General features: G+C 40.9%; 1 protein-coding gene across 5 annotated transcripts in view; it reads right to left on the bottom strand.

Moving 5' to 3' along the window:
* Window positions 1–25,669, bottom strand: part of ppip5k1a (diphosphoinositol pentakisphosphate kinase 1a) — a 48,438-nt gene extending 22,769 nt beyond the window's left edge. For all 5 annotated transcript variants that reach the window (XM_088991879.1, XM_088991876.1, XM_088991880.1 and 2 more), the window contains exons 1-19: window positions 25,519–25,669; window positions 22,371–22,872; window positions 21,620–21,815; window positions 20,001–20,091; window positions 19,792–19,877; window positions 18,729–18,883; window positions 15,892–15,993; window positions 14,169–14,330; window positions 13,948–14,069; window positions 13,741–13,842; window positions 13,043–13,129; window positions 12,885–12,960; window positions 12,661–12,770; window positions 9,665–9,750; window positions 9,432–9,557; window positions 8,465–8,586; window positions 4,388–4,570; window positions 4,150–4,291; window positions 904–1,127 (exon numbers count right to left, since the gene is read on the bottom strand). In XM_088991879.1, the coding sequence (XP_088848005.1) occupies window positions 904–1,127; window positions 4,150–4,291; window positions 4,388–4,570; window positions 8,465–8,586; window positions 9,432–9,557; window positions 9,665–9,750; window positions 12,661–12,770; window positions 12,885–12,960; window positions 13,043–13,129; window positions 13,741–13,842; window positions 13,948–14,069; window positions 14,169–14,330; window positions 15,892–15,993; window positions 18,729–18,883; window positions 19,792–19,877; window positions 20,001–20,091; window positions 21,620–21,815; window positions 22,371–22,514 (2,316 nt within the window). In that variant the 5' untranslated portion in view covers window positions 22,515–22,872; window positions 25,519–25,669. The remainder of the gene's footprint in view (window positions 1–903; window positions 1,128–4,149; window positions 4,292–4,387; window positions 4,571–8,464; window positions 8,587–9,431; window positions 9,558–9,664; window positions 9,751–12,660; window positions 12,771–12,884; window positions 12,961–13,042; window positions 13,130–13,740; window positions 13,843–13,947; window positions 14,070–14,168; window positions 14,331–15,891; window positions 15,994–18,728; window positions 18,884–19,791; window positions 19,878–20,000; window positions 20,092–21,619; window positions 21,816–22,370; window positions 22,873–25,518) is intronic.
* Between the last annotated feature and the right edge of the window lie 390 nt (window positions 25,670–26,059).

The following is a 26,059-nucleotide window of genomic DNA, read 5'->3' as shown; positions in this document are numbered from 1 at the left end:
GGACTGCTACAATGTGTCCTTTTTTCGGTCAGGGGCGTTCCTTCAGTGACATAGGGTGAGGATTCGTCACCAACTCAAAAACAAGAAAAAAATCTTTGTAAAATACGCTCAGTAGAAGTCATTTGAAGCCATTTCAACATGACATGAACCATATCCACCGTTTAGAATTTTAAAACAACACATTTAAATCGACGGTAAATCTGTTTGGAAGTATAAGAAAATCAATCCAAAATATCACTTTTCTTTAACTCATTCACTGCCATTCCCACATTCATTTGGGAATTGAAAAGCATGACGTTGAGTGTGATCGACAAATTTGTTCGGGTTTTGGTTTTTCTTTCAGAGGGGTGCGGATCAAGCTCCTGTCAGACCTCTGGCAATGGTTTTTTCCCTCCCACGAGGGGGCATGATTTTCCTTTTGTACTGCCGCCCACACTTCAAGGTCAGATGACTCCAGACCCATATTACTTACGAATGAACTATTTTTTCTGATGAAAGAAGAGAGTCTAAGGGAGGTGTCGGGAACCTATGGCTCGCGAGCTATATGGCTCTTTGATGATTGCATCTGGCTCGCCGATAAAACTAAATACTATACTGTACATATTCTTGCTTTTTCGCTGATCATTTCCTGTTTGGGTGGCAGTTTATGGCTCTTAGTCAAAAAGGTTCCCGACCCCTGGTCTAAGGTTTCTTACACTGCATTGAATGTTTATGTGGTCTAAAACTCAATATTCTGCCAGTCCTCCAATTTGAGTGAATAAACCCTGCCATTGGAGTGAACACAATTTGCCCATCATCTAGCAGTGAATGAGTTAAATTCCCATTGGGTCAACAAAACCAATGAAGTATTTTTTTGTCTGTGGCACAATTAGTAGTAATATAGGATTCATTATTGTCATTTACCTGTGGGATCACAATGTCAGCCAAAGCACGAGAAAGTCTGAACAACTCCAGTGTGTCTTCCAAACCCAGAGTAGCATTGTGAATGACATCATATTTGACACAGTCATAAATGTCCGGTATTTTACTGATGTCATAGCGGCCATTCTTCATGCGGAAGTCTTTCTCAAGTTTGGACCAGCGCTGCAACATCAGCTCCAGTGTTTCACTGTGATAAAGTTGCAGATCTGAGGACAGACAGCATAGAACATGGTTATAGAGTAATCACCAATGTGCACAATTAATATATATATATATGACTTGTCAAGTCATGTAATTCAAGCCAGTCGTACTGAATCAAGTCAGAGTCAAGTTTTACGTAACTCAAGTCTGACTCAGTTACGGATCATTGCACTAGAGCAGTGGTCCCCAAAACACGGCTCTTGGGCCGTATCCAGCCCCCCTCACAAACCAGAGTACTTTGATTTATTTTTCATCTGTGTTGATTTGTATTTCATAAAAAAGTGTAGCTTTCGCGATAAAATGTTCCTTAGTTGTGAAGTATTTTCATTATTTACTATTTCATAAACACATACAGTGCCTTACAATAGTATTCGCCCCCCCCTTGAATCTTGCAACCTTTTGCCACATTTCAGGCTTCAAAGATAAAGGTATGAAATTTATTTATTTTTTTGTCAAGAAAACTGAAAAGTGGGGCGTGCAATATTATTCGGCCCCTTTGCTTTCAGTGCAGCAAACTCACTCCAGACGTTCAGTGAGGATCTCTGAATGATCCAATGTTGTACTAACTGACTGATGATAAATAGAATCAACCTGTGTGTAATGAAGTCTCCGTATAAATGCACCTACTCTGTGATAGTCTCAGGGTTCTGTTTGAAGTGTAGAATCATGAAAACCAAGGAACACACCAGGCAGGTCTGAGATACTGTTGTGGAGAAGTTTAAAGCCGGCTTACACAAATATTTCCCAAGCTTTAAACATCTCAAGGAGCACTGTGCAAGCCATCATATTGAAATGGAAGGAGCATCAGACCACAGCAAATCTACCGTCCCTCCAAACTTTCTTCTCAAACAAGGAGAATACAGAGATGCAGCCAAGAGGCCCATGATCACTCTGGGTGAACTGCAGAGATCTACAGCTGAGGTGGGAGAGTCTGTCCATATGACAACAATCGGGCGTACACTTCACAAATCTGGCCTTTGTGGAAGAGTGGCAAGAAGAAAGCCATTTCTCAAAGAAAAAAAGTCTTTTAAAGCTTGCCACAAGCCACCTGGGAGACACACAAAACTTGTGAAAGAAGGTGCTCTGGTCAGATGAAACCAAAATTGAACTTTTTGGCCACAATGCAAAACGATACGTTTGGCGTAAAAGCAACACAGCTCATCACCCTGAACACACCATCCCCACTGTCAAACATGTTGATGGCAGAATCATGGTTTGGGCCTACTTTTCTTCAGCGGGGACAGGGAAGATGGTTAAAATTGACGGGAAGATGGATGCAGCCAAATACAGGAACATTCTGGAAGAAAACCTGTTGGTATCTGCACAAGACCTGAGACTGGGACGGAGATTTATCTTCCAACTGGACAATGATCACAAACATAAAGCCAAATCTACAATGGAATGGTTCAAAAATAAATGTATCCAGGTGTTCGAAAGGCCAAGTCAAAGTCCAGACCTGAATCCAATTGAGAATCTGTGGAAAGAGCTGAAGACTGCTGTTCACAAACACTCTCCATCCACCCTCACCGAGCTTGAGCTGTTTAGCAAGGAAGAATGGTATAGAATGTCAGTCCCTCGATGTGCAAAACTGATAGAAACCTACCCCAAGCGACTTGCAGCTGTAATTGGAGCAAAAGGTGCAGCAACAAAGTATTAACGCAAGGAGGCCGAATAATATTGCACACTCCACTATTCATTTTTTTATTCGTTAAAAAAGTTTAAATTATCCAAGAAGTTTTGTACCACTTCACGATTGTGTGTAGTTAATTCTTGACCAAAAAAAATACAATTTTACATCTTTATTTTTGAAGCCTGAAATGTGGCGAAAGGTTGCAAGGTTCAAGGGGGCCGAATACTTTTGCAAGGCACCATACAGTATACTGATCATGATTTGTTTGATCTTTCTGCGGTCTGGTCCGTTATCTGGCAACCCCAGAAAAAAAAAATCCTGAACACTGCCCCTCTCGAAGAGACAAAAGGTAAGAGAAAACTAGATGCAGGATGCAGGGTATTGAACGCAAAATGGACAAATGTTTCTTTCTTTTTATTCAGAGCAAAGAAAAGGCTGTCTATCTCATCCGTCAAAAGGCGGCGGCGGGAATGAAAGAATGCAATCCCATCACGATGACAAAAACAAGAGCTTGCCAGGACACATGAGCAAACAAAAAATATATATTTTCACTCACCAAAATACATTTACATGCCAAGTTCAGCTGGTTCGAGCAAGCTTTTGTGCTGCTCAATTGTTAGATAATAGGCAGTGGTAAACCCTTCACTCCTGTAGAATTTGTTATGAAATGCATGAATGTTGTTGCGGAGGAGTTGTGTTCCCGAGAATAAAGAAGCTTTCAATAGTTCTAATAGTAATGACCTGAAGTAATTCTATCAGTAAATACAAGCACCGAAGGTATTGAAGAAATTGTGGTTAATGTATATGCTCAGCTGTAGCAGAAGACAAAATTATTTTCATTAGCACTTGAGATGACAGATGTGTAGGTCACAGCACAACTGGCAATTTTTATTCATGGGTTTAGCGCAAACTTTATGAGAGTAGCTGGCAGCCCTCCAAAGTCTCAAAGAGACTATGACGGGGGATTATATTTTCAGCAACGTGCACCAAAGTATGGAAAAGTTAGACCTGGACTGGTCAAAGCTGGCCAGCAACACAACTGATGAAGCTCTGAGAATGATGGGCGCATCTAAGGGGTCTAAGAGGACGCATGAACTGGGAGATGGAAGAACGGGGTTTCAAATTCACTGCAGAATACGTGATCAAGCACGCACTGTATTGACTTGGGATTCGCTCATAAAGGTTGTGGTGTCATGCATAAGAATTATCAGAGAAAAGTTGATTATTATTTTAGTCATAAATGCTGTCATTTATCCATCCAGGAAGATTTCCAAAAAAAAGCATCTTCTCTGCAACTGACACATCCTCTGACCCAACCTGAGAAAATGTTTTTTTTTTTTGAAGATGAGAATGAGCAAGAGGAATTTATGAATGAATCAATTAATTGAATGACTCACCCGCTGACTTGGGATCTTCCATTCTTTTGCGGATCTGTGCGGTAAGGCTCTGAATTAGAGCGTAAACCTGGTCACATGTTGCCACTGGGTTCTGGACTATTTTCATCGAATTCACCAACGATGCACTACATGTTGGGGCGAGCTGTTATATACATAGTTGTCGACACTCATCATTAATACATCTGTTTGAAAGGGGTCACCATACCAGACTTATTCATAATCATGGTTGGAAACTCACTCTGTCATAATCTTCTTCAATGAAGTCTCGATCCTTTTGTAGGATCTCATGGAGTCTGGCTTTAACTCTGTGCTGACAGCCACTTAGCGAGTCACTGTCACTATCCAACAGCCCATTCATATTAGCACTCTTCACCATCTGCACCAGAATGGGAGTCAGTTCACCTTCCAAGGCCAGCAACCCCTGATCACAGACACAAAAATATATTCTTAAAGATACTTTGGAAAATATCATGTAATATAAATGGCATGGCTGAGTGATTATTCAATATAAATATGTATCACAAGAGACAGTGGATCAATATCAATAGTGAAGTTGTTTTGACAGAATGTTTGAATAAAAAAATAAAATAAAATAAAAAAAATCGGAAAGGAACCCCTGATCTGACGTTGCCTTGACGCTAGATTTGAGATACTATTCCAAGCAAACACGAGCCAATTTGGAGAATAAGAATGTGTTTTGAAAGCAAAACGCATTCTTTTTTGACGGTTGTCCACCAGTCAGATAACCCCAAACTAGAGAAGAAGACAGGAGCGCAGACACATATTTTGTGGGTTTTGCCTGCATTAAATAAAAGTGTGAATTAACTAATAATAGTTGCGCCAGTGCATCATTTGCAATTACATTATCTTGTGCAAAGTAACATGGATAAACACCACTGGATAAGTAGATGGTGAAAAGGGAATCAAGTTTCCATATATGATGTGATAGCTGTGTGGGTAAACCGCCTCAGAGCCTCGGTCTTACCATCGGATTAACTCCACAGTAAGGTAAGTAAAATCATGAAACAGATCTCCTACAATGAGTTCGCTTGTAAGTTAAATTAGAAAGGTGGCTCAAGTGACATGATGCACTCCAACAAACAAGTAGTTTATTATTATATTATTATCAGAATCAGAATCAGAATCAGAATACCTTTATTCGTCCCGCAATGGGGAAATTTGCAGTCCACAGCAGCAATTGAAGAGGGATGGGGTTGGGGTGGGAGTGAAAGGATAGAAAACAAGATATTCTAAGCATAACAAAATAAAAATGTCAACTGTATACTGTGCAAATGTAGATGTGCAAAAACCGTTCTATAAACAAGACTGTACATAGTGCAGAATCAAGAAATGCATTTAGATATATTGCAACAACCCATATTTACAAGTGTCCATTTTTTTTTTTTTTTTTTTTCACATGTGATCATTGAGAATTGTGAAGCCTGACAGCAGTCGGTAGGAACGAGCGGCGGTACCTCTCCTTCTTGCAGCGCGGGTGTAATAGTCTCTGGCTAAAGGAGCTACCCAGAGCTGTCAGGATGGGCAGGAGGGGGTGGGAGGGGCTGTCCGTCATAGCTTTTAGTTTAGCTAGCGTCCGTCTGTTGCCCACCTCCTCTAGAGAGTCCAGCGAGCAGCCCACGACAGAACTGGCCCGCTTGACAAAGCGCTCCAGTCTTTTTCTGTCCCGGGTGGTGATGCTGCCTGACCAGCCGACAATACCATAGTGGATGGCTGATGCCACCACAGAGTCATAGAAGGTCTTTAGGAGTGACCCCTGAACTCCAAAAGACCTCAGTTTCCTGAGGAGGAAGAGGCGACTCTGTCCCTTTTTGATTAGGGCATCCGTGTTTGTTGTCCAGTCCAGTTTATTGTTGAGAGTAACACCCAGGTACTTGTAGGAGGTCACCCTCTCAATGTCCGAACCCTGGATGTTCAATGGTGCAGGTGACGATTGTTTCCTGCAGAAGTCCACCACCAGCTCCTTGGTTTTGCCGGTGTTGATCTGGAGGTGATTCTGCTGGCACCAGTCCACAAAGTCCTTTGTCAGTCCCCTGTACTCCCTATCGTCTCCCTCTGTAATGAGGCCGACAATAGCTGAATCGTCAGAGAACTTCTGAAGGTGGCAGGTTGGGGTGTTGTAATTGAAGTCCGAGGTGTAGAGGGTGAAGAGGAATGGAGCCAGGACTGTTCCCTGCGGTGCTCCGGTGCTGCAGAGAAGCCTGCCCGACTCACAGTTCTTTACTCTCACGTACTGTGGCCTGTTTGTGAGGTAATCTGTAATCCAGGATGTGAGGTGATGGTCGACTCCGGCATGCCACAGCTTGTCCCCCAGTAGACTTGGCTGGATGGTGTTGAAGGCACTGGAGAAATCGAAGAATGTGATCCTCACCGTGCTCCCAGCATTCTCCAGGTGCAGCAACGCCGTATGGAGGAGGTAGATGATGGCATCCTCCACACCGATGCTGGGCTGGTAGGCAAATTGTAGCGGGTCCAGCGATGAGCTTGCCAGCGGTCGCAGGTGGGCGAGGACGAGTCTCTCCAGCGTCTTCATCAGGTGAGCCGTCAGCGCCACCGGTCTGTAGCTGTTGAGCTCTTTGGGGTTGGCAATCTTGGGCACTGGGACCAGGCATGACGTTTTCCACAGCTGTGGAACTCTGCCCAGCTTCAGGCTCAGGTTGAACAAGTGCTGGACAATGACACACAGCTGGTCGGAGCAGGTCTTGAGGAGTCGGGAACTGATGTCATCCGGACCTGCTGCCTTCATCACCTGCATCCTCCTCAGTTGGTTCCTCACCTGCGCAGTTGTGACAGACAGGCAGGAACCAGGAGGCAGAGTGGCGGCTGAGGGTGTGGCAACGGTTGGGAGGGCAGATGTTGGTTGTGGAAAGCTGGTCGTGAGAGGGGGCAGGGAGGGTAAGGCCACAGTGAGAGTTGGTGCAGGTGCAGCTACAGGTGAAGTTGACGGTGGGCCGGGGGCGGCTGGCGTCTTGTCAAACCGATTGAAAAAGCGGTTGAGTTCATCTGCCCAGTCCTTGTCTTTTTCGTTCAATGTCACTGGGCTTTTGTGGCCTGAGATGTTTTTCAGGCCCTTCCAGACACCAGCGACATTGCTGGCTTGCAGCTGCTCCTCCATTTTCATCCTGTAGGCCTTCTTCCCCTCTCTGATCTTCCTCCTCAGTTGGATCTGCACGGCCTTCAGTTCCTCTCTGTTGCCCGACACAAAAGCCCTTTTCTTCTCCTTCAGGAGGACTTTTATGTCGGGATTAATCCATGGTTTGTTGTTGGCAAAACACCGCACAGTCCTGGTGGGTACGGTGTTTTGTTCACAAAAGTTAATGTAGTCTGTGATGGTGTTGGTGAGTGAGTCAATGTCCTCCCCATGAATCTCAGTAAAGAGCTCCCACCTGGTTGAATCAAAACAGTCCCGCAGAGCTTCTTCAGCTTCTGTGGACCATCTTTTGATCGTGCGGGTCACAGCAGGTTGCCTCTGCACAAGGGGTTTGTACACAGGCTGGAGATAAACCATATTGTGGTCTGCTCTTCCGAGAGGGGGGAGGGGGGGGGGTTTGTATGCATCCTTGGCGTTTGAATAAAATAGGTCCAATATGTTATTGTCTCTGGTGGCACAAGTTACATACTGTGTGAATGTTGGGAGGGAGAATTTCAGGGAAATGTGATTGAAGTCCCCTGAGATGATAAACAATGCGTTGGGGGACTGGGTTTGCAGCTTGTTTACAACAGATATGAGGGCATCGGAGGCAGCGCCGCCATTTGCCGTAGGTTATCATCATCATTATCGATTTGTTCTACTTACCACATTTTTTTGCACGATAATGCGCTGCACATTATAAAGCATGCCCTCTTTGAATGGCCTATTTTCAAACGTTTTTCATTTATAGAGTGCGATGCATTATCAGGTGCATAGAATAGAAGCTACAATTAGTGAGTACAGTTGCAGTTGAAATCCACTAGATGGTGTTATGCTAAATGGAATACAATACAAGTAAATTCTATACAACTGTATTATATTGCCATTAGCGTATGATACATCTTCATTAATATAAACCGTGACAACTGTTGCAACGGTATCAATGAGATATTGTCACAAATACGGACAAGAAACGTCTAAATACTAAATGCCAATAACAAAACATTAAATGAAAGAGAACAAAAAGAGCCCCAAAACCATGTGGGTTTACATCCACATGACGCAAACAATCCTTAGAAGTCTTGCTTGTCTCTTTCTTCCTTTATTTAGTCAGTCATATTACCCCAGCCAAAAAAAAAAACTAATGCAAAACACATCACAAAATACCTTTGCAAAGGCTGCAGCAGTCATCTGCACTCTGCCTTCATCAGATGCGTATATCTTCAGGTCATGTCTGTAGGTGCTATGTAACCGGAGCAACCCACAGCCAGGAAAACCAGCATAGTCTCCTACAAAAACATTGGACATGAATCAGTTTGGGCATTAAGACAAGCGTTGATGTAAATAACAATTGTCTCCCGTTCACAGAGTATGTCTGTCTACTTTCCTCATATGATATTGCCGAATGTTGTTTTTTTAATAACAAAACAATAAAAATAAACAATAATTGTTTCACATAAATAAATGGTGGTACAGTGAATGGTGTTGTAATAGAAAATTACATTGTCAATTGGGAGGAGGCCAAGGGGAAGACCAAAGAGTTTTATGGAAGTTGTGAAAGAGGACATGAAGGTAGCTGGTGTGAGAGAAGTGAATGCACAAAAGAGGGTGAGATGGAGGCAACCGATTCGCTGTGGCGAAAAGGAAAAGAAGACAGGAGAGTGTTTGATGTTGTTGTAGTTGCTCAGCAACTTTTTTGAAATCGTTTCATTTTCTGCTTCACTCAATTTTTATTTCCAATATTGTTTGCTTATGCCTGAAACTCGAAAGAAATGTGCTCTGCTTTTATGAAGGACTACAGAATAATAGGATTTGTATAAGTTTGGTCTTCTCTACTTAGTGCAACCCACTTGATTCAAATACACTTGATTCAAACACAGTACACCCTCAAGGAGCGGCGTTTGAACCATTTGATAAATAGTTGAGGGAATAATCAGATTAATTTTTTTACACCTGTACATTTCTACAATCTTTGTTGTTTGGGATTTTATTATGAGCCATCAGATTCTTTTTCTTGGGAACTACTTGAGTTAGTTAAAAACAAAACAAAAACAACTACTTGTAGTCCGTCTTGATATGCAAAGTTAATTTCCAGTTTTCCTTTAAAAACAGGAAAAAATGTTCTGCATCTCACCTTGGCCTCCAGGGTACATACAGCGAAAGGCCCTTCCAAGCTCTTCAGCCTGCACCCTTCCAGCTGGTGTAAGCTCTCCTCCCCATTTTAGAACAAGCAGCAGAGATGGACCCTCCTTTCGGGTGTCTGTCACCAAAAAAAAACCTCAAATTAAGTCACATTTTTCGAAGCATGCTTTAACTTAAATTGCTCATTCATGTTTATATGTTTATTTGTAATTGTTTGGGACATGCCTTCTTCTTCACTCGAGGTTTTGGGCTGTCCGTAGGGTAAGTAGGTCAGCTGCACTTTTCTGTTGATCCCAGAGAAGTGTCCATACCTTTCGTGGTTGAAAAATATGATTACCACCAAGTTTTTGCAAATACAACAGACACCCCTGTTCAGAATACAAGTTTTTGGATAGCATGGCCGAAAATCTTCGCCTCCACGGCACACTCAAAAACACTTAATTTTATTCAAAAGATGACGTTGCGCTTTAAAAGCTGGCGCTCCTTATATGTAAAGTAATATTGAGCCACAACAAATCCGACTCCATTTCCCCCTGTAGAAGAAGTAGTGTGCGGTCCATGCTGCCATATATAAAACGTAACCACAGCCTCTACTGTAGCGCCTTATAATGTGGTGTGCCTTATAGATCGAAAACTTTTCAAAAATACACCATTCATTGGGGGTGCACCTTATAATCTGTTCCGCCTTATAGTCTGGAAAATACACTACAGTACTCTTTTCTAAGTAGTGCTAAGACGAAAGTAAGAATGGATAAAAGGCAGGGAGTCAAAATGCAGTAAAACCTGAAATAAATGCTTGAGTGATACATTAATTCACACATTATCAATCATTTTAAGGACCTGCTGTAACTGTTATAGTACATTTTGCATTTTCAGCCATCAATACACTGCTGCCTGATAATCAACGTCTGTAAAATGCTCCAGCCTCTGCAGCCATATGCCAAGCTAGTATTTATAGAGAGTATATGCAAATGTATGTGATACATTAGTAAAACACAGTCAATGGTGCGTATAGTTATGCTTTTTTGAATGTTGCTGTGCTGCTGACCATTTTGTGTTTGGGAGCCTTTTACTGAGCATCTTCATCTTTATTAAGTTCATAGAGTTGCTTGTTCTGTAGCCACAAGTGGACATAAGCCAGTGTCTTCTTGTGCCGGTCCCAAGCCCGGATAAATCGAGAGGGTTGTGTCAGGAAGGGCATCAGACGTAAAACTACCTCTCCAGTAAACCAGATGCCTCTCTTCCACCTGCATCCCTTAGACTTTGCATCTCAGAAATTAAATCTAGGTTTTCCCATAACTTCCTCAAACTAAACAGCGAAAAAACTGAACTTCTCCTTGTCGGTACTAAATCCACCCTTCACAAAGCAAACAGTTTCTCTCTCGCCATTGACAGTTCTACTCTATGTCCCCCGCCCTTCAGGTCAAGAGCCTGGGTGTCATCATCGATATCTCACTATCTTTCCACTCCCATATAAATAACATAACTCGGTCAGCATATTTCCACCTCCAATATCAAGTCTCCGTCCCTCTCCCACCCCTCACACCGCTGCTATCCTTATCCACGGTCTCGTCACCTCCGGTATCGATTATTGTAACTCACTTCTTTTCGGTGTCAATCAAAAATTTCTCCATAAACTCCAACTAGTCCAAAATTCCTCAGCACGGATCATCACTAAAAACCCTTCCTTTCACACCATCACTCCTGTCCACCAGCAGCTCCACTGGCTCCGTTAACTTTGTATTGAATTCAAGATACCTCTGTTTACATTTAAAGGACAACCGACGTCTCCGGACCAGTTGTGTCCATAATTTGTAAAATGGCTTCAAATGACTTCTACTGAGCGTATTTTAAAAAGATTCCACCGCATATAGCTATATTTTACGTTTTAAGACTCGCGCTGAATATTCAGGAAGTCTTGTTTTTGAGTTGGTGACGAGTCCGTACATGACGTCACTAAAGGAACGCCCCCTGACCGAAAAAAAGACACATTGTAGCAGTCCTTCCATCACGTCAATGTATTTTGCTGTATTGTTTGGTCTGAAAACCTTGTGTTGCACCCAAAAGCCACAGGAGGTCGCCATTTCGTGCCTCTTTTCTGGTGATCGTTTGTTGCCTCAAAATGGCATGGAATAAATTATTTAATCGATTGCAAACATGTATGCTTTCCTCTTCAGAACTATTTGAATCATATTCATAACTGGAGGTGTAACAAGAAAGCATATTCTCAGAATCTGAAGCCAATGTTTGGATTCTCAAGCAATGCAAGACGTCTTGACGTGACATCACAAACTGGGGGCAGGACTTTCTGAAAATGCCCAATTTGCAGCTCAATTTTTTGCAGATTTTGGACACTAAGTCATTTTTATTGGTGTTTTGCATTTGAATAAAAATATCATACTGCGTGTTTTGGGTATTTTAGATGCTATAAAACGTTTTTCTGATGTCATTTAAGAAACAAAAAAGTGGCGTCGGTTGTCCTTTAAAGCCACCCATAGCCTCCCCCCCTCTATCTGTCTGACCTACTTCAAATCTCCGTTCCCTCTCGGTCCCTCAGATACTCATCCTCCCTCCACCTCTGTATGCCCTCTGCCTGTCTCACCACGATGGGGTGCAGAGCTTTCAGCCACGCCGCTCCCAAACCCTGGAACTCACTTCCACCCAACATCCGCAATATTGACTCCCTTCCTACTTTCAAATTCCAGCTCAAAACCCACCCGTTTAAACTTGCATTCATGGTCTAGTTTAATCCGCTATTTTATTATTTATCATTTTATTCAGGGTTTTATTGTTCTATGTATTGTTGTTTTATTGTAAAGTGACCTTGGGTGTTCAGAAAGGCGCTTGTAAATTAAATTAAATGTATTATTATTATTATTATTATTAAGCTTGGTCAAAACAAACATGTGAATCAAACCTCTGAAGATGGAGGACACTGATTCGCTGTGGCGACCCCTTAAAGGAAAAAGCCGAAAGGAAAAGAAGAAGAATACACTGCTGCTTCCAGAGCCAACCCCACTTTTAACAGTAAGTGTAACAATAGGAAAAATAATAAAATTTTGGAGTTGGGGGCAGGGGGCATCCATTATGATATTTCTTGAATAAGCAGGGATACACCACCAATAAGAGTTTTCCACAAAAAAATAGGGTTGGCTCCCAAAATAAAAACACATTTGAAGTCATGAAGATGAATCAAGTAAGGAAAATGACCCAGCACCTACATTTCTAGAACAGTTTTCAGCTGTTCAAGTTTGGACTTTTTTTCTTCTATCTCGCAGTCATTATGCTGGCCCAGTTCTGCTAACAACTGTCGAGTAATGTCCAGCACTTCCTGTTGTCGTTAAAAATACAAGCAACTACACATCAACTTACACAAACAACAATACCAGAGCATGTATCAAAGTGATTTGAACCAACCTAACCAAGCAATTAAGTGAGCTGGTACCTGCAGTTGCTTTGGTTTCTTCAGTTTTAATTTCCCAGATTTATAGCCTCCATATTTTTCAAATAGGTCAAAAAACCTACACAAATAACAAAAGGAGAATTTATTTCATCAAATGGACGAAAAATGTGGTGACTGCTGTCAAAAAGATATCAACCTACATGGTGTTGCGAACTTCCATCTTCATCTTCTGCTTTGGAGTTCTATCTCCATGTCGGATGACAGCAATCACACAGCGCAATTCCATCCTTGGGGTGAAAGTTTAAGTTCACTATGAGATCAGTAATATTGAATTCATGAAACGAAAGTATGGCTGGATACCACTTTCTCAAAAGAAAACAGAGTAAAGGACTGAACAGGGAAGTCTTTAGTGTTGGATCCACTCTATAAAGATTATTCGCAGTGTCTAACATATATGTAACTTTCAATAACATATTGATACCAATTCATGGCTAACACATCACTTGTGAGAGTAAAGAATATAGCAGCTTTCGTGACTGTCCAAGCACAGACGATGTCCTCACAAAGGTAAAAAGTAACATCCAATTGATTTCAATAGATCAATTGCATTGATTACACCTGGAATGCTACGCCTGTGTAAGCTCTCAGTCGTACAGGAGTGGTTCATCGATGAGAAGGTTTCTTCAGCCGTCATCTGTACGTTTTTGAAGGTGTCGGACGTTTCGCCTCCTATCCAAGAGGCTTCGTCAGCGAACTAAAGTCTTACTAGTCGTATAGGCCCTATTTATATATCCCTGATGTCCAGACATGGCGGCGCCGGACACAGCTATGATAGGACCCTACTCTCACCTGGAATGCTAATAATTAAACATTAGAAACTCGTAATTTCACTACTCACATAGTGCCTGAAGTGGTGGGAACAATGGGAATGTCCTCTGCTTCAGTCGGGATGGACCATGGAATCTGAAACTGTGGTGCAAGCTCACGCATCACAATATTCCTAAAAAAAGCAGTGGAAAAGGATAAACATAGGACAAAATGGTGCGGCCATCAAGGAATACAAATTGCACTCAACCAATTCAAACCAAATGACTAAAACTGTTACCCAAGGATCTTAGCGCAGTCATCATAATATTTCATAGAGTTCTTCACAAAACTGAATCCGTTGACGTCACATACATAGGAATGCCCATTGGCTCGAAGAAGGTCAAAGCCGCAAACGGTTTGCTACAAATTAATAATCAAAGAGGAAAGTGTTGGTTTTTTTTTCATAAATAAGAATGGGTAAAATGTTCGACAAAATACAACAGCAGAGGCTTTGCTTACCTTGAACGCTAAGCACACCTTCCGGGCAACCAGTTTCTCCATAGCTGACAGCATTACAGGGTAACGGACCTCCTTGCCCTCGCTGTCCCGCTCTACCTTCCCATCCAGAGCAGGAGACTTTCGAGCTTCGGCATGAGCATAGTCAGGTCCTACAGTGTAGACCTGGAGTAGAGCACAAACCACCAACATTAAAACACTGATTCAATGTCCATGAAAACTCAAAGAATCTGCACAGCCTGAAGCAGTTTCTCTGTGCCGTAATGAATGGAATCTGTAATAAACAAATATACATTGGGCATGTTATAATATTTACATCACCTGCTGTATTTTCAGGTGTATATGAGATAAATGAAATGTATTATTATTGTAAGGCGCACCCCCAATGAATGGTGCATTTTCAAACTATTTACATATATAAAGGCACACCACATTATGAAGCGCGACAGTAGGGGCTGGGGTTACACACTATTTCTTCTACAGGAGGACATGGAGTCGTCCGCTGCTGACAGTAGTTGTGAGACCTGCTGTGGCTCAATATTACTGTATGTCACATATAAGGCATACCTGTGTATAAGGCGCAGGGTCATTTTTTGAAGAAAATCATGCCTTTTGGGAACGCCTTATACACCGGATGATGAAGAACCACCGGGAAATGCCCAACACATTGATCACATACATTCATATTGATATAGTTCAGTTTGGAGCTAAGACGGGGCTCACACACTGTTAGGAGTGTGAGCCATGTTGCCAGCCTCCTGAGTCCCGCATTGAGGGAACAAGTAATGCACTCTGTACATGCAGCAAGTCTAACGATTATTAAGTCTTACATGTATCAATAATGACAACATGTAAACTGATCACATGATAAAATGTCCACTGTTGTACCTGCCGTACCTGAAAGGCTTAAAGATATTCTGAACAATGTCAAATTTCAAGCCGAATGGGTTAGTGTTCTGTGATTTTAGGTCACCCATTTTCACTTTTCGATCTGTTTGACTGAGCTACAAAATGAGAACTTTGATCAGAAATTGTGATCATCATACTGTATCTCCAACCATGTTAACAATTCACTATTGCCCGTTTGTTCTTGAAACACTGATCCTATGTCCACGACAATAATGGAAAATACAGTGGATCCAGGTTACTTGGATCCACTTTATTTTCCAGCTATTTTTCCTTCTTAAATTAAATGGACTTGAGAAATGAGATCCCGATTGTATAATAGTGCTTTTCGCCCTTTGGGGTGCTGTGATTAACACAGCCGTCCCATTCATGTAGTATCTTTCAGCATCAAGAGCAAGTGGGGATCAGTATCTTGATCAAGAACACTTCAATGTGGTCACAAGGGCTCTATGACTTCAGCCATGAAAGGTAACATGCTCCAGCCCCAAGCGTATTAGTTTAAATTATTTTATGGGATTAGCTAAAAAATAATAATTGGGAATTAACATAATTAGAGGGCGAGAGTGAGAGAGACAGAGACAGAGACAGAGAGAGATTTTTCCAATGGAATATAAAAATCACTTAGCTCTTATCACTTCCAGTATTATTTTAACTTCAAGAGTGGCTGACTCTACAGGAGCTCTTATATTTTGTTCTACTACTTCCTTTAAAACATTTGCTGCTGTAAATTGGGAATTTCTCCATTGTGAGACAAATGTTTTCTTATCATATTTGTCTTGTGCAGACATTTTCGATGGACTGTCAAGAAGAAAAAAAATACCTTCACATCTGTGCCATCTGTTGGCATGAACTCTTCATAGATGTAAGAGCCAGTCTTCCTCACATTGCTTTCTGGTGAGTATACACTGCTTCTGCTCCCAATCTAGAAAAATCAAAGAATTGATGTTAAACAGTGTTAATATTTATGCACATTCCATCACTGTTATCAATAAGCGAAATGTTGTTGGAAATATAGTGACACTCAAAGGAACTGATCTGCAAAAAGCTTTGGTCTTAATCTCCATTACAACACCATGTGCTTACTATGTGGCAAGTGACAATGTCTAGTCAGGAGAAGAACAAATCAGGGGTGCACAAAGAAATGTTGATGTTGTTGTCAAATGAGAAACAAAGGTTTTTTTTGTTTGTTTGATGCAGATTTTTTTTTCCCCAACTCACCGACCTTATGGATCAACTTAAATACTTGCGGCATGTCTAGCCAATCTTTATTGTCAATATGCGTGGCAGAAGGCAATTACTTAAAGAGTGCCAGGGATACTCAGATTCGCAAAAAAATGCCCCCGCCCCATTCCCGCCCATAAAGTAGTGAAACATGCATCGCTGTTTGTACATTTCATTGACTAAATATGTGCCAGAAGGCCCTCATTTGTTCAGAAAGAGTTACTTCTCACAAGTAATTGACACGAGATCTTTCTCATTTTCTCCACGATTCTTGCACGCTAAACTTCAACTAGCTCGATGAGGAACCTGAGACTGGGTTCTTCCAATGTGTAAAACTGGACGGTCATTGGGTCAATGTTGAGATTCATCCCGTCCATCAAATGCTCAGCATTGGATGCCCTCTTCTGGCGGCTTTTGGGTGCAACACGGTTCTTAGACCAAACATGTACAGCAAAATACATTGACGTGATGGAAGGACGGCTACAATGCGTCATTTTTACGGTAAAGGGCGGTTTTTTAGTGATGTCACTTACGGACTCGTCAACAGCTCAAAAACAAGACTTCCTGAATATTCAGCGCGAGTCTTAATACGTAAAATATAGCTATATGTGGTGGAGTCTTTGTAAAATACGCTCAGTAGAAGTCATTTAGAGCCATTTTACAAATTATGGACACAACTTGTCCGGAGACGTCGGTTGTCCTTTTAAGGACAACCAAAGTCTCCAGGGAGGCAGGTGAGGCTGTGGCTGTACCCTGACTGCGGGTCACTGCTATATTTTACGTTTTAAGACTCTCGCTGAATATTCCGGAAGTCTTGTTTTTGAGTTGGTGACGAGTCCTCACCCTACATCACTGAAGGAACGCCCCTGACCAAGAAAGGACATACCTTGCATCACCTCAATGCATTTTGCGGTACTTTGTTTGGTCTGAAAACTTCGTGTTGATCCGTGTTGATGGCGAAATTAGAAGGAAAACACATAAATAACGCAATGGTGAATCATTGTATGTTACACCGAGACATATTTCATATTTGTTGACAAAAATTCCAAGCAGAAAAATAAACCCATTTCCAACGGAGGTCTGGGGCAATCTTCTGCATTTTCTGTGACGCTACACATCAGTCTTGATCCCTCAAAATGACCCGGAAGACCTTCTTTAATCGATTGCAAACATTTATACTTTCCTCTTCAGAACTATTTGAATCATATTCATAACTGGATGTGTAACAAGAAAGCATATTCTCCGAATCTGAAGCCATTGTTTTGATTCTCGAGCAAGGCAGGACGTCTTGGCGTGACGTCACGAACTGGGGGCGGACTTTCTGAAAATGCCCAATTCGCAGCTCATGCCCAATTTTTTTGCAGATTTTGGACACTAAGTCATTTTTATTGGCGTTTTGCATTTGACTAAAAATATGAGCCTGCGTGTTTTGGGTATTTTAGATGCTATAAAACGTTTTTCTGATGTCAGTTAGGAAACAAAAAAGTGATGTCGGTTGTCCTTTAAGGCGTGGAATATTAGACTGAAAACTGATACGAGTGTGTACACACTACAAATACATGAAGTTATAAGGTAAACTACACATATATATATTTATACATACAGCATATAAACTTACACATAAATGAGTGAATAATAAACATTGATTGTTTAAGAGTGTGCATATATAAAATAGTCCCATCATTAACTTCAAGTGCGTATGCAGCAGCTGCTGACGAAAATAAGAGCACTTTCTAACTTGACAACATTTCTTAATTGCAAGATGAGCAAATAAGTGGATGGAAGTGTTCTTACAGTGTTCCTACGTCAGCAAAAGACGGTCAGTTTTTGATTTACAGATTTTTTTAATTATTTGACAACTTGTTTAATACCCTCAAGAGGCGATGGACCTGTTTTTGCAGTATCGGCTGCAAGTTGACCAGTATTTTAGTTTGTTTCCATGTGCTGAATAAAAATCAGTTGCCATAAAGTTGATTGCTTTTAATTGATTCCTCCTTTCTTTGGCTTGATGACACTTTTAAAATGTTTTGTTCTACATTTACTATTTTATAAGTAAAAACAGATAGCAGAGGTTCCCGCTGAATTTCTTCATTTTTACTCTTAGGCAACAAAAAAAAATTGAGAACCAGATGGGGAATGGCTCAATTGGTGCTTTTGTTGTTTGTCTCGTCAAAGTGCTCACTTAGTGATTGGCAAGATAATGGGGAATGGAGGTGGAAAATCAACTTTTGCACGTTTTTTTTAAATCCACCTCACATTAAAAAATGGCCAATCCAAATTTAGAAATTTAAGACCATTGAAAATGCAGTAAATTGGGAAAATGGGCTTCCTACTTATTTCCAACCCAGATTGTCTTCCAAACAAAAGATTATGAAATACCACCAGAAGAAAACATGACAAGGCACCTTTAAAACAATTATAGTTAGGATACAAGACCTTTCTGAAGAGACGTTGGCTGCCACCGCCAGCAGAAGTTGGGTAGTAGATATAGACATTGTGGTCCTCTGCGCAGACTGGCTTCTCAACAAACGGCTTCTGGAAGATCTCTCCATTCACCTCCACATGGTCCTCTCCTTCCACCAGGTTACATTCTGAGATATTACAGCAAAGGTTTCCGGTTGGTTTTAATCATTCATCCAATTCCATCCATTACATCTTTGCTTATCCGGGGTCGGGACACGAGGCCAGCAGCAACAGTAGGGAAGCCCAGACTTCCCTCTTTCCAGCCACATCTTCCAAAGTTAATCATCAAACTGCAGCCAAGGGTGTCTTGGTGCCACGTGCACATACGGACACCCTTATGTTTGAACAATGTGTTCGTTATAGACAATCCGTGTCGAGCACAGAAGTACAATAACAAAACACCACTCCGGTTCTGATCAGGGGGGCCGTTCCTCCCAATCATGCCCCTCCAAGTTTTACTATCAGCAGCAGAACAAGGGAGTCCGCAGCCGGAGTGCTCTCCAGCACACCCTCTATGGACTCCAAAAAGGATGGGTACACTGAACTGCTGTTTTGTGCATATGCACAAACAAGAGTCAGGACCCATCCCCCCAACCCGAAGGCGATGGGAAGCAACCCTCTCGTCTACCGAAGTAAATCCCAACGTACAGGTGGCGAGCCGGGGGGCAATGAGTATGCCCACACCTACTCTACACCTCTCACCGTGGGCAACTCCAGAGTGTAAGAGAGTCCAAACGCTCTCGAGGGCTGGTACCACAATCATTACTCACTCAGCACGAAGTGCAACCACCTGTGGCGGATTCATTCTAATGGCAGATATGGTAGTTTTTAGTAGGTATATTTTGAAATCAATAAATTACCTTTTTATTAATAATGATTTCAATATCAATCAAAATAAGCAGAATTGTTTTTTTGCATAATTGCGTTGTCCTACTTTCGGTAGTTGATGTCATTCAGCTACTTTTCATTACCTTCCGCTTGTGTTAACTTTCTTTACCATGAATAGAGTCAGAGCAAATGTTAACTCATTACTCACCGTCTGGTTTATCTGGGTCACGATTCAACACGGCATAGCGTGGCAGATCGATCCCTTCCTCTTGCAGGATGCGATATACTTCTCGCCTGCCAGAAATTTGATGAAAACAGGTAAAAATGTGCACTTACTTTCTCAGATTTATTTTATTTAGTTATTTTTTGCAAAGCATCATTTTAAAACAACACCTGAAATGAAAAGAAAAGCTATACCTGTCCTGTATGTAGTACTGCATGTTGAGGTCATTGATGAGCAGAGGATTTCTCAGTTTGGCATAACTGACTGCTTTATCAAGGGGAAATCCTGTTTAGCAAACATAAGTATTTTTTCAGCACACAATCCTACAATTTTGACATAAAATCTTATGGCAGAACACTTAAATTCGATGAGGGCATAGGTACATAAATTATACATTTAAGGCAGAGGTCACTACCATCGTGAGATGCAGTTTTGGGAAGCATAACAAGTCAGTGGCAGGCTATTTTCATGTCACAGCCTTTATAAATTAGTGGTCCCCAAACACTGGTATGCCACAGTAAAAACACATTATATGAGATAAAGTGACATCAGAAGCACAGAAGCGATATAACCGCCAAAACAACACACATGAGTAAGCCTGATTTATTAAAAAGAGATCAGGACAATGGCAATTTTTCAGCATCAAAGTGTGCAGGTTCATTGAGGTCAGTGGAGTGTTGGCAGCTTATGCAGCTGATAGAGCCGCTCATGCTACTTGGACGGTATGATACAGTACATTTTTTAGCACATATAATTAGATGTTTAAAATTATTTTAGGACAACATTGAATCATTGCAGTCTCAAGTAACAGTTTGTGATGGCGATATACGACCTCTCCTCCCCTAAAAAAGTCTGGAAAATTACACCTCAGCATGCTGCTGGGAACAACTTGGCATTGATGTCCATATACTGTATTAATTACTAAATAGTTTATTTTGAAATTGGCTGCTTTGCCGCATTGAAGATATGTGTCATGTAAAGCATGAAGACTTTTTGGTTAACCTTTTTATTCATGATGATGTACATGTAAAGAAGCTAATTGACTGTATTGCCTTATCAGATTAACTCAAGACAAGTGCAGAAATGTCTCCACTCCAGTGCTAGGGATTGTGTCATTTCACCCAAATTCCAGGATATACAGAATTTTGAGTTTTAGAACTACATAAACATTAAATACAGTGTTCGAAACCTTAGACTCTCTTCCATCATCAGAAAAAAAGAGTTAATTCCTAGGTATTATGGGTCTGGAGTAACATGAGGTGCAAGTGGTGGTGGGCAAATGCTGCCCCATTGTGGAGAGGGAAAAAACATTGCCAGAGGTCTAACCAGCGCTTTATTGGCACACCCCAGCAAGAAAAAACAAAACCTGAACAAATTCGGGAATACCACTCCACGTCAAATTTACAATTCCCGAATAAATTCGAGGGTGGTAGTGAATGAGATATATTCTTTTTATACTTTAAAATATCAACATAAATAAGCCCCTTTTCTGAAACAATAGTGAAACATCTCTTTTTGTGGAACAAATACACACATGTATTAAAATATATTTTCACACTTAATTAACCGTTGGTTGTGATTATTCCGTTTAAATAGCAATCGTATGCAACGGTAAACAAATTTGCCAAAGCCTTTTTCCAAATCAGTTGGTCGATATGATCTGAGCAGATTTACAATTATGTACCGTATATGAATAAATAAGGCAGCAGCACCATTTTGCTCTGTCCTACCACCTTGCACAGCTGCTGCCGATGGTAATTCAAGACATGTTTGTTCTCGTTTATGTGTCTAACTGTATTTGTTTAAGACGCACCTTTGGAGTGGAAGGAGATGAGGCAGTCACACAGCGGCCAGTTTTCCACGGGTTCATTGAGAATGACGTCCTCTGGAAAGATGACCACAGTGATGTACTCGAACCTGCAGAGCCTCTCCAGAATCTGGGTCATTGGCTTGGACTTTGACTTCTTCATCATGCAGCATATCCCCACAACAATCTGTTGCTCAGGTGGCTGAAGGGTGACCAAAAAAATGAACGAATGAATGAATGAATGAATGAATGAATGAAGAGATAAGAGGAGAGAGAGAGAGAGAGAGAGAGAGAGAGAGAGAGAGAGAGAGAGAGAGAGAGAGAGAGAGAGAGAGATATTCGGTGTGCTGCTGTTTATTAATACACCTATAATACCCCACCACTTTTTAGATCTGGTGCATTACTAATGATTAAAATACAGAACCAATAAGATCCCACTGTGTGTGTATACAGTATATCTACTGAATAATGCATGTATATATAGAAAACTCTTCATACTATTGTAATTGTCATGGCACATCATTGAAACAAGATAACCAATACCAGTGAGAAGATTGATTGGATTGGATATGCCTTTATTAGTCTCACAGTGGAGAAATTTACATTGGAAATAAATTAGCTTTCACTATATATGGTAACTAGGTATTAAAACACATGAAGAGGGTTGCCTCTTGTCTGGTTAACAAATATTTAATTTCTAAATGTAACTGAAAAATATTGTACTTAATTCAAGGGTTTGTGTGAAGAAGATCCTTACGGAGTCTGTGTCTTCGTCGTCCTCATATAGTTCCATTTCTGTTCTTTTGCGATCCTCCAAGACCTCGCTCTCATCGTCTTCGCAGCCCACGAAGAATCTGGGAGCGCCACAACGGCTCTCGCCTGGGCTGTTGGGCTCGGACATCACAGTCTCCCACGGCAGCCAACAGCGTCCCGCCGCGCCATCGTACACCACCACACCACCGGAGCAGGCCGCCGATGGAAGGGCACGAGGCCAGAGTAAACAAAGGATTCCACTCTACCTGAGCTAGACAGCAGGATTGGTGAGGAAGGATGTTGAAAAGAAAAATAGGCCTCAAACATTCACATTCAAATCTGGGAAGCGCTGGGGAACAACAATTGGGCTCAATCGTCCTTTGCAACAAAGCTGCCACTCGAGGTTGTCCTTTATTCAGTTGACCGAGATTGTAATTGACTTGCTTGGGACGTTAAATCCATCTCTGTATCGCTTTTTCTTCCATGAGGATGAAAGGTTGACAGTTCTAGAAGGAAAAAAGAACAATACATTTTAATGATTTTGGAAGTCACACTGGCAGTTTTCTGAAGCTCGTATGTGATCTCAAATAGAGGCGGGAATGTTTTTCAAAAATAGTAATAAACACTCACAATTCTCAATGTTTTGTTCGGATGGGTTGGGGGGAAAAAAATTAAATACATTTTCCTTTGTATAGTTATATTGATCAGAAAACCATAAATCAATCATTTTAAATACATATTTATCAATGAAGTCATATGTCATATGACTTCTCAATCACACGAAATCTCGTCACCACGTGAGGATAAGCTGATGAAAAGAACATGACGGAAGCACTAAAATCAGCATCAACAAGCGCAAAGGCAAATGTCTTTTTTTCTGTTTGTTTCAAAAACACAAAGACAGCAATGATCTGTCACTTTGTGAGAAAGTCACACGAATGTAAATGTCAGGAGTTCGCAGTGTGTTTTTACCACTGTATATACACAGCCTGACTTTAGATGTTAAAACGGGTAGTGACTTTCTTAGTATTAAATTTGTATTGGATATTTGCAAACAACAACTTTTCATTGGAGAGAAAACATTTGACCGTATTTGTTGACACATTACAGACCAACAGAGTAACCAAATTATAAATTGGATGTACATTTCCTGCAGTGTCTATTTAAAGCAATGGCCTGTTCTTGAAGAATAAAGTGAAAGAAATTAAACATTTTCTTAAATGTGGTGACTGCAAATGTCCCCGTTGTGGGACGATTAAAGGTTTCCTGATTCTGATTAAATAAAAAGTCAACTGACTAATAGATACTGACGAAAGATCTATTGGTCGTTCTAAAATTGAATTTTTTTAAAAGAATCCTTGTGATCGGTAGCAGCCAATAAATGGTAGATGATTGGTATCAATGACAACAGCTAAAAATAATGATCTGAACATTCCGAGTAAACAATACATTTACATGGTTATTTATTAACATATGAATCTGAAAGCCTTTTATAGTCCCACAATGGGGAAATTTGCAATGTGTAAGCTAAAATGATGAGTATATGCCACGACGCAGTTGATGGTTACGTGTATGACTTCTCTCAAATGAAACTACTGATTTATGAACTCATTAAACACAACTACTGGGGAATAAACATGGTTGTCAACAAATAATTTACATTTGTCAAACTTCCATTTAAAGTTATGTCCTTTGAACGTGTCAGAATTGGTAACCTGTCTGTCGCTTTTCTCAACTCATGCCTGTCGCTCTCTCAACTCTGTGAGGCAGCTTTATAAAAGGAAACGAAAGAAATATTTGCCCCCATCGACAAAACTAGGAGTGATACACAATTCCAATGGTGAACTCTTGAGTTGGATGAAACGACCAGCAAATAAAAGAAAGAATACTGTTAAAGACATTGTGGAGTCACTTAGAGTCAAAAAGATGAGAATGGTGTATTGTAATGTTCCATGAATCAAGGGATGAAGATGTAGCTGTCTGTGTGAGTTTAGCTATTCGCATTGGGAAATAATAGAAAATAATCACTCCTCAATCTTGATTGAAGATGAATTATGACACATCTTAGTCCATGTGCATCATATAAAACGCGTTTAGCGATAAGTCGAGTTGTTAATAATAAGTTCAGTGTTTTCCAATCTGTGGAGCCAAAGCACCTATTTTGCAGAAGAAAAACCTTTGGGTAAATAAAGTACTCAACAAAAATAACAAAAAAAAAAGCATGCACACTGAAGTTCTTGTCTCAACTGGCACATATAGAAAAAGAATAATAATATAAACAATAATACAATTGCGAGAATAGAAGCTGTAACATGATCATATACTTTCCGTTTTAACCTGACTTTATACGATTTGTTTTTTTTATCTGAAAGTCAAGACATACACAACCATACTAAAATACTTTTACGTTGACTTTTTTTTTCTCAGTGGAGTTTTAAATTCCACAGAATGGTGACCAAATGACAAGATGGCTGTGCAGAGGCCAACTTAGCTTTACATAACAACCTGGCGCATTTGGTAAACAGCGAACGAAGTCGAATCAATGAACATTTTATATTCCCACCCGTTAATATATTCGCTTTAGGCTATTGTACGCAAACTACTTGTCTCGTCGCCGGTTCTGACAGATTCTACCTGTGTTGATCTGCAATTGGATTTGGTTTTAATGCCAAATGTCAGCATGCAATCGACTATCAAGGGTAAAATATCATGGATTTCGATGCATTGAATAGCGAAGGCGTCACCTTGATGGACGAGATAGGATGACAAGCGTTCACGTCGCCGTAGTTGTGACGTCTCGTGGACAATTACAGGTAGGCTACGTTGCTTGGTACATGATCTCATTTTTGTGTTAGGCATGTCAGTAATTGGAACGTGAAAAGCAATCGTCATCGGATTATAGCAACCAAGCTCACACTCGGCAGTCGTTATAAAAGGCAAAATTTGACAATGTCGAAATTAATGTAGGGCAACGCTTAAATTAGCATCATAGCATTCGACAGCGTCAGGAATGTAAACATTTCACCAAGCTATTTTTTGCATCTGACAGAGACATTATAAGCAACCGTGACTAGTGATTATAAGGCTCAGCATTGTCGGCGTATCAAAAATAATTCCCTTTACGATACACTGTTTAAAAATGATAAACTTACAACCGTCAAGCGATAAAGTCGTTTCCTGCGTTGACACTTTGCATGTGAAACCTATCTTACTTTTTTTCCTGCTGAAGGACATAAATCAGCGTTTAAATTAACCAATAGAACCAGAGAAGATGACAAAGAAGGCGTTCCACAAAAAAACACCGTCGCCAATCGACGCCGACGAAATAGAACGGCTTGACCAGAGAGTAATCAGAACGTACGTTTGCGGCCTCTAGCGTTTTTATTGCTCATGTACAATTATAATATCCAGTTGGTAAATGGCGACCGGTTGAATGACGTCAGAAGTGATTGGAAATCTTTCTGCTCACTCACACCTTTTTGTGTATACAGCTTGTCCATGTCAATGTTTTACAGGGGGTTAAAATTAAAATAGCTGGTATTTGAACTTAACCAAATTTACCAATTCTAAATATGTTAGGGCAGCCCGGTAGTCGAGTGGTTAGCACAGCGACTTCACAGTGCAGAGGTCATGAGTTCAAAACCGACCTCCCTGTGTGGAGTTTGCATGTTCTCCCAGGCCCGCGTGGGTTTC

The sequence above is a fragment of the Hippocampus bargibanti genome, linkage group LG03 (assembly GCF_051943395.1).
Source record: "Hippocampus bargibanti isolate YZ-2025 linkage group LG03, ASM5194339v1, whole genome shotgun sequence".
In the NCBI taxonomy this organism is placed as follows: domain Eukaryota; kingdom Metazoa; phylum Chordata; class Actinopteri; order Syngnathiformes; family Syngnathidae; genus Hippocampus; species Hippocampus bargibanti.
Note: the sequence above shows the minus strand (reverse complement) of the source record. Positions and strands in the feature narration are given on the sequence as shown.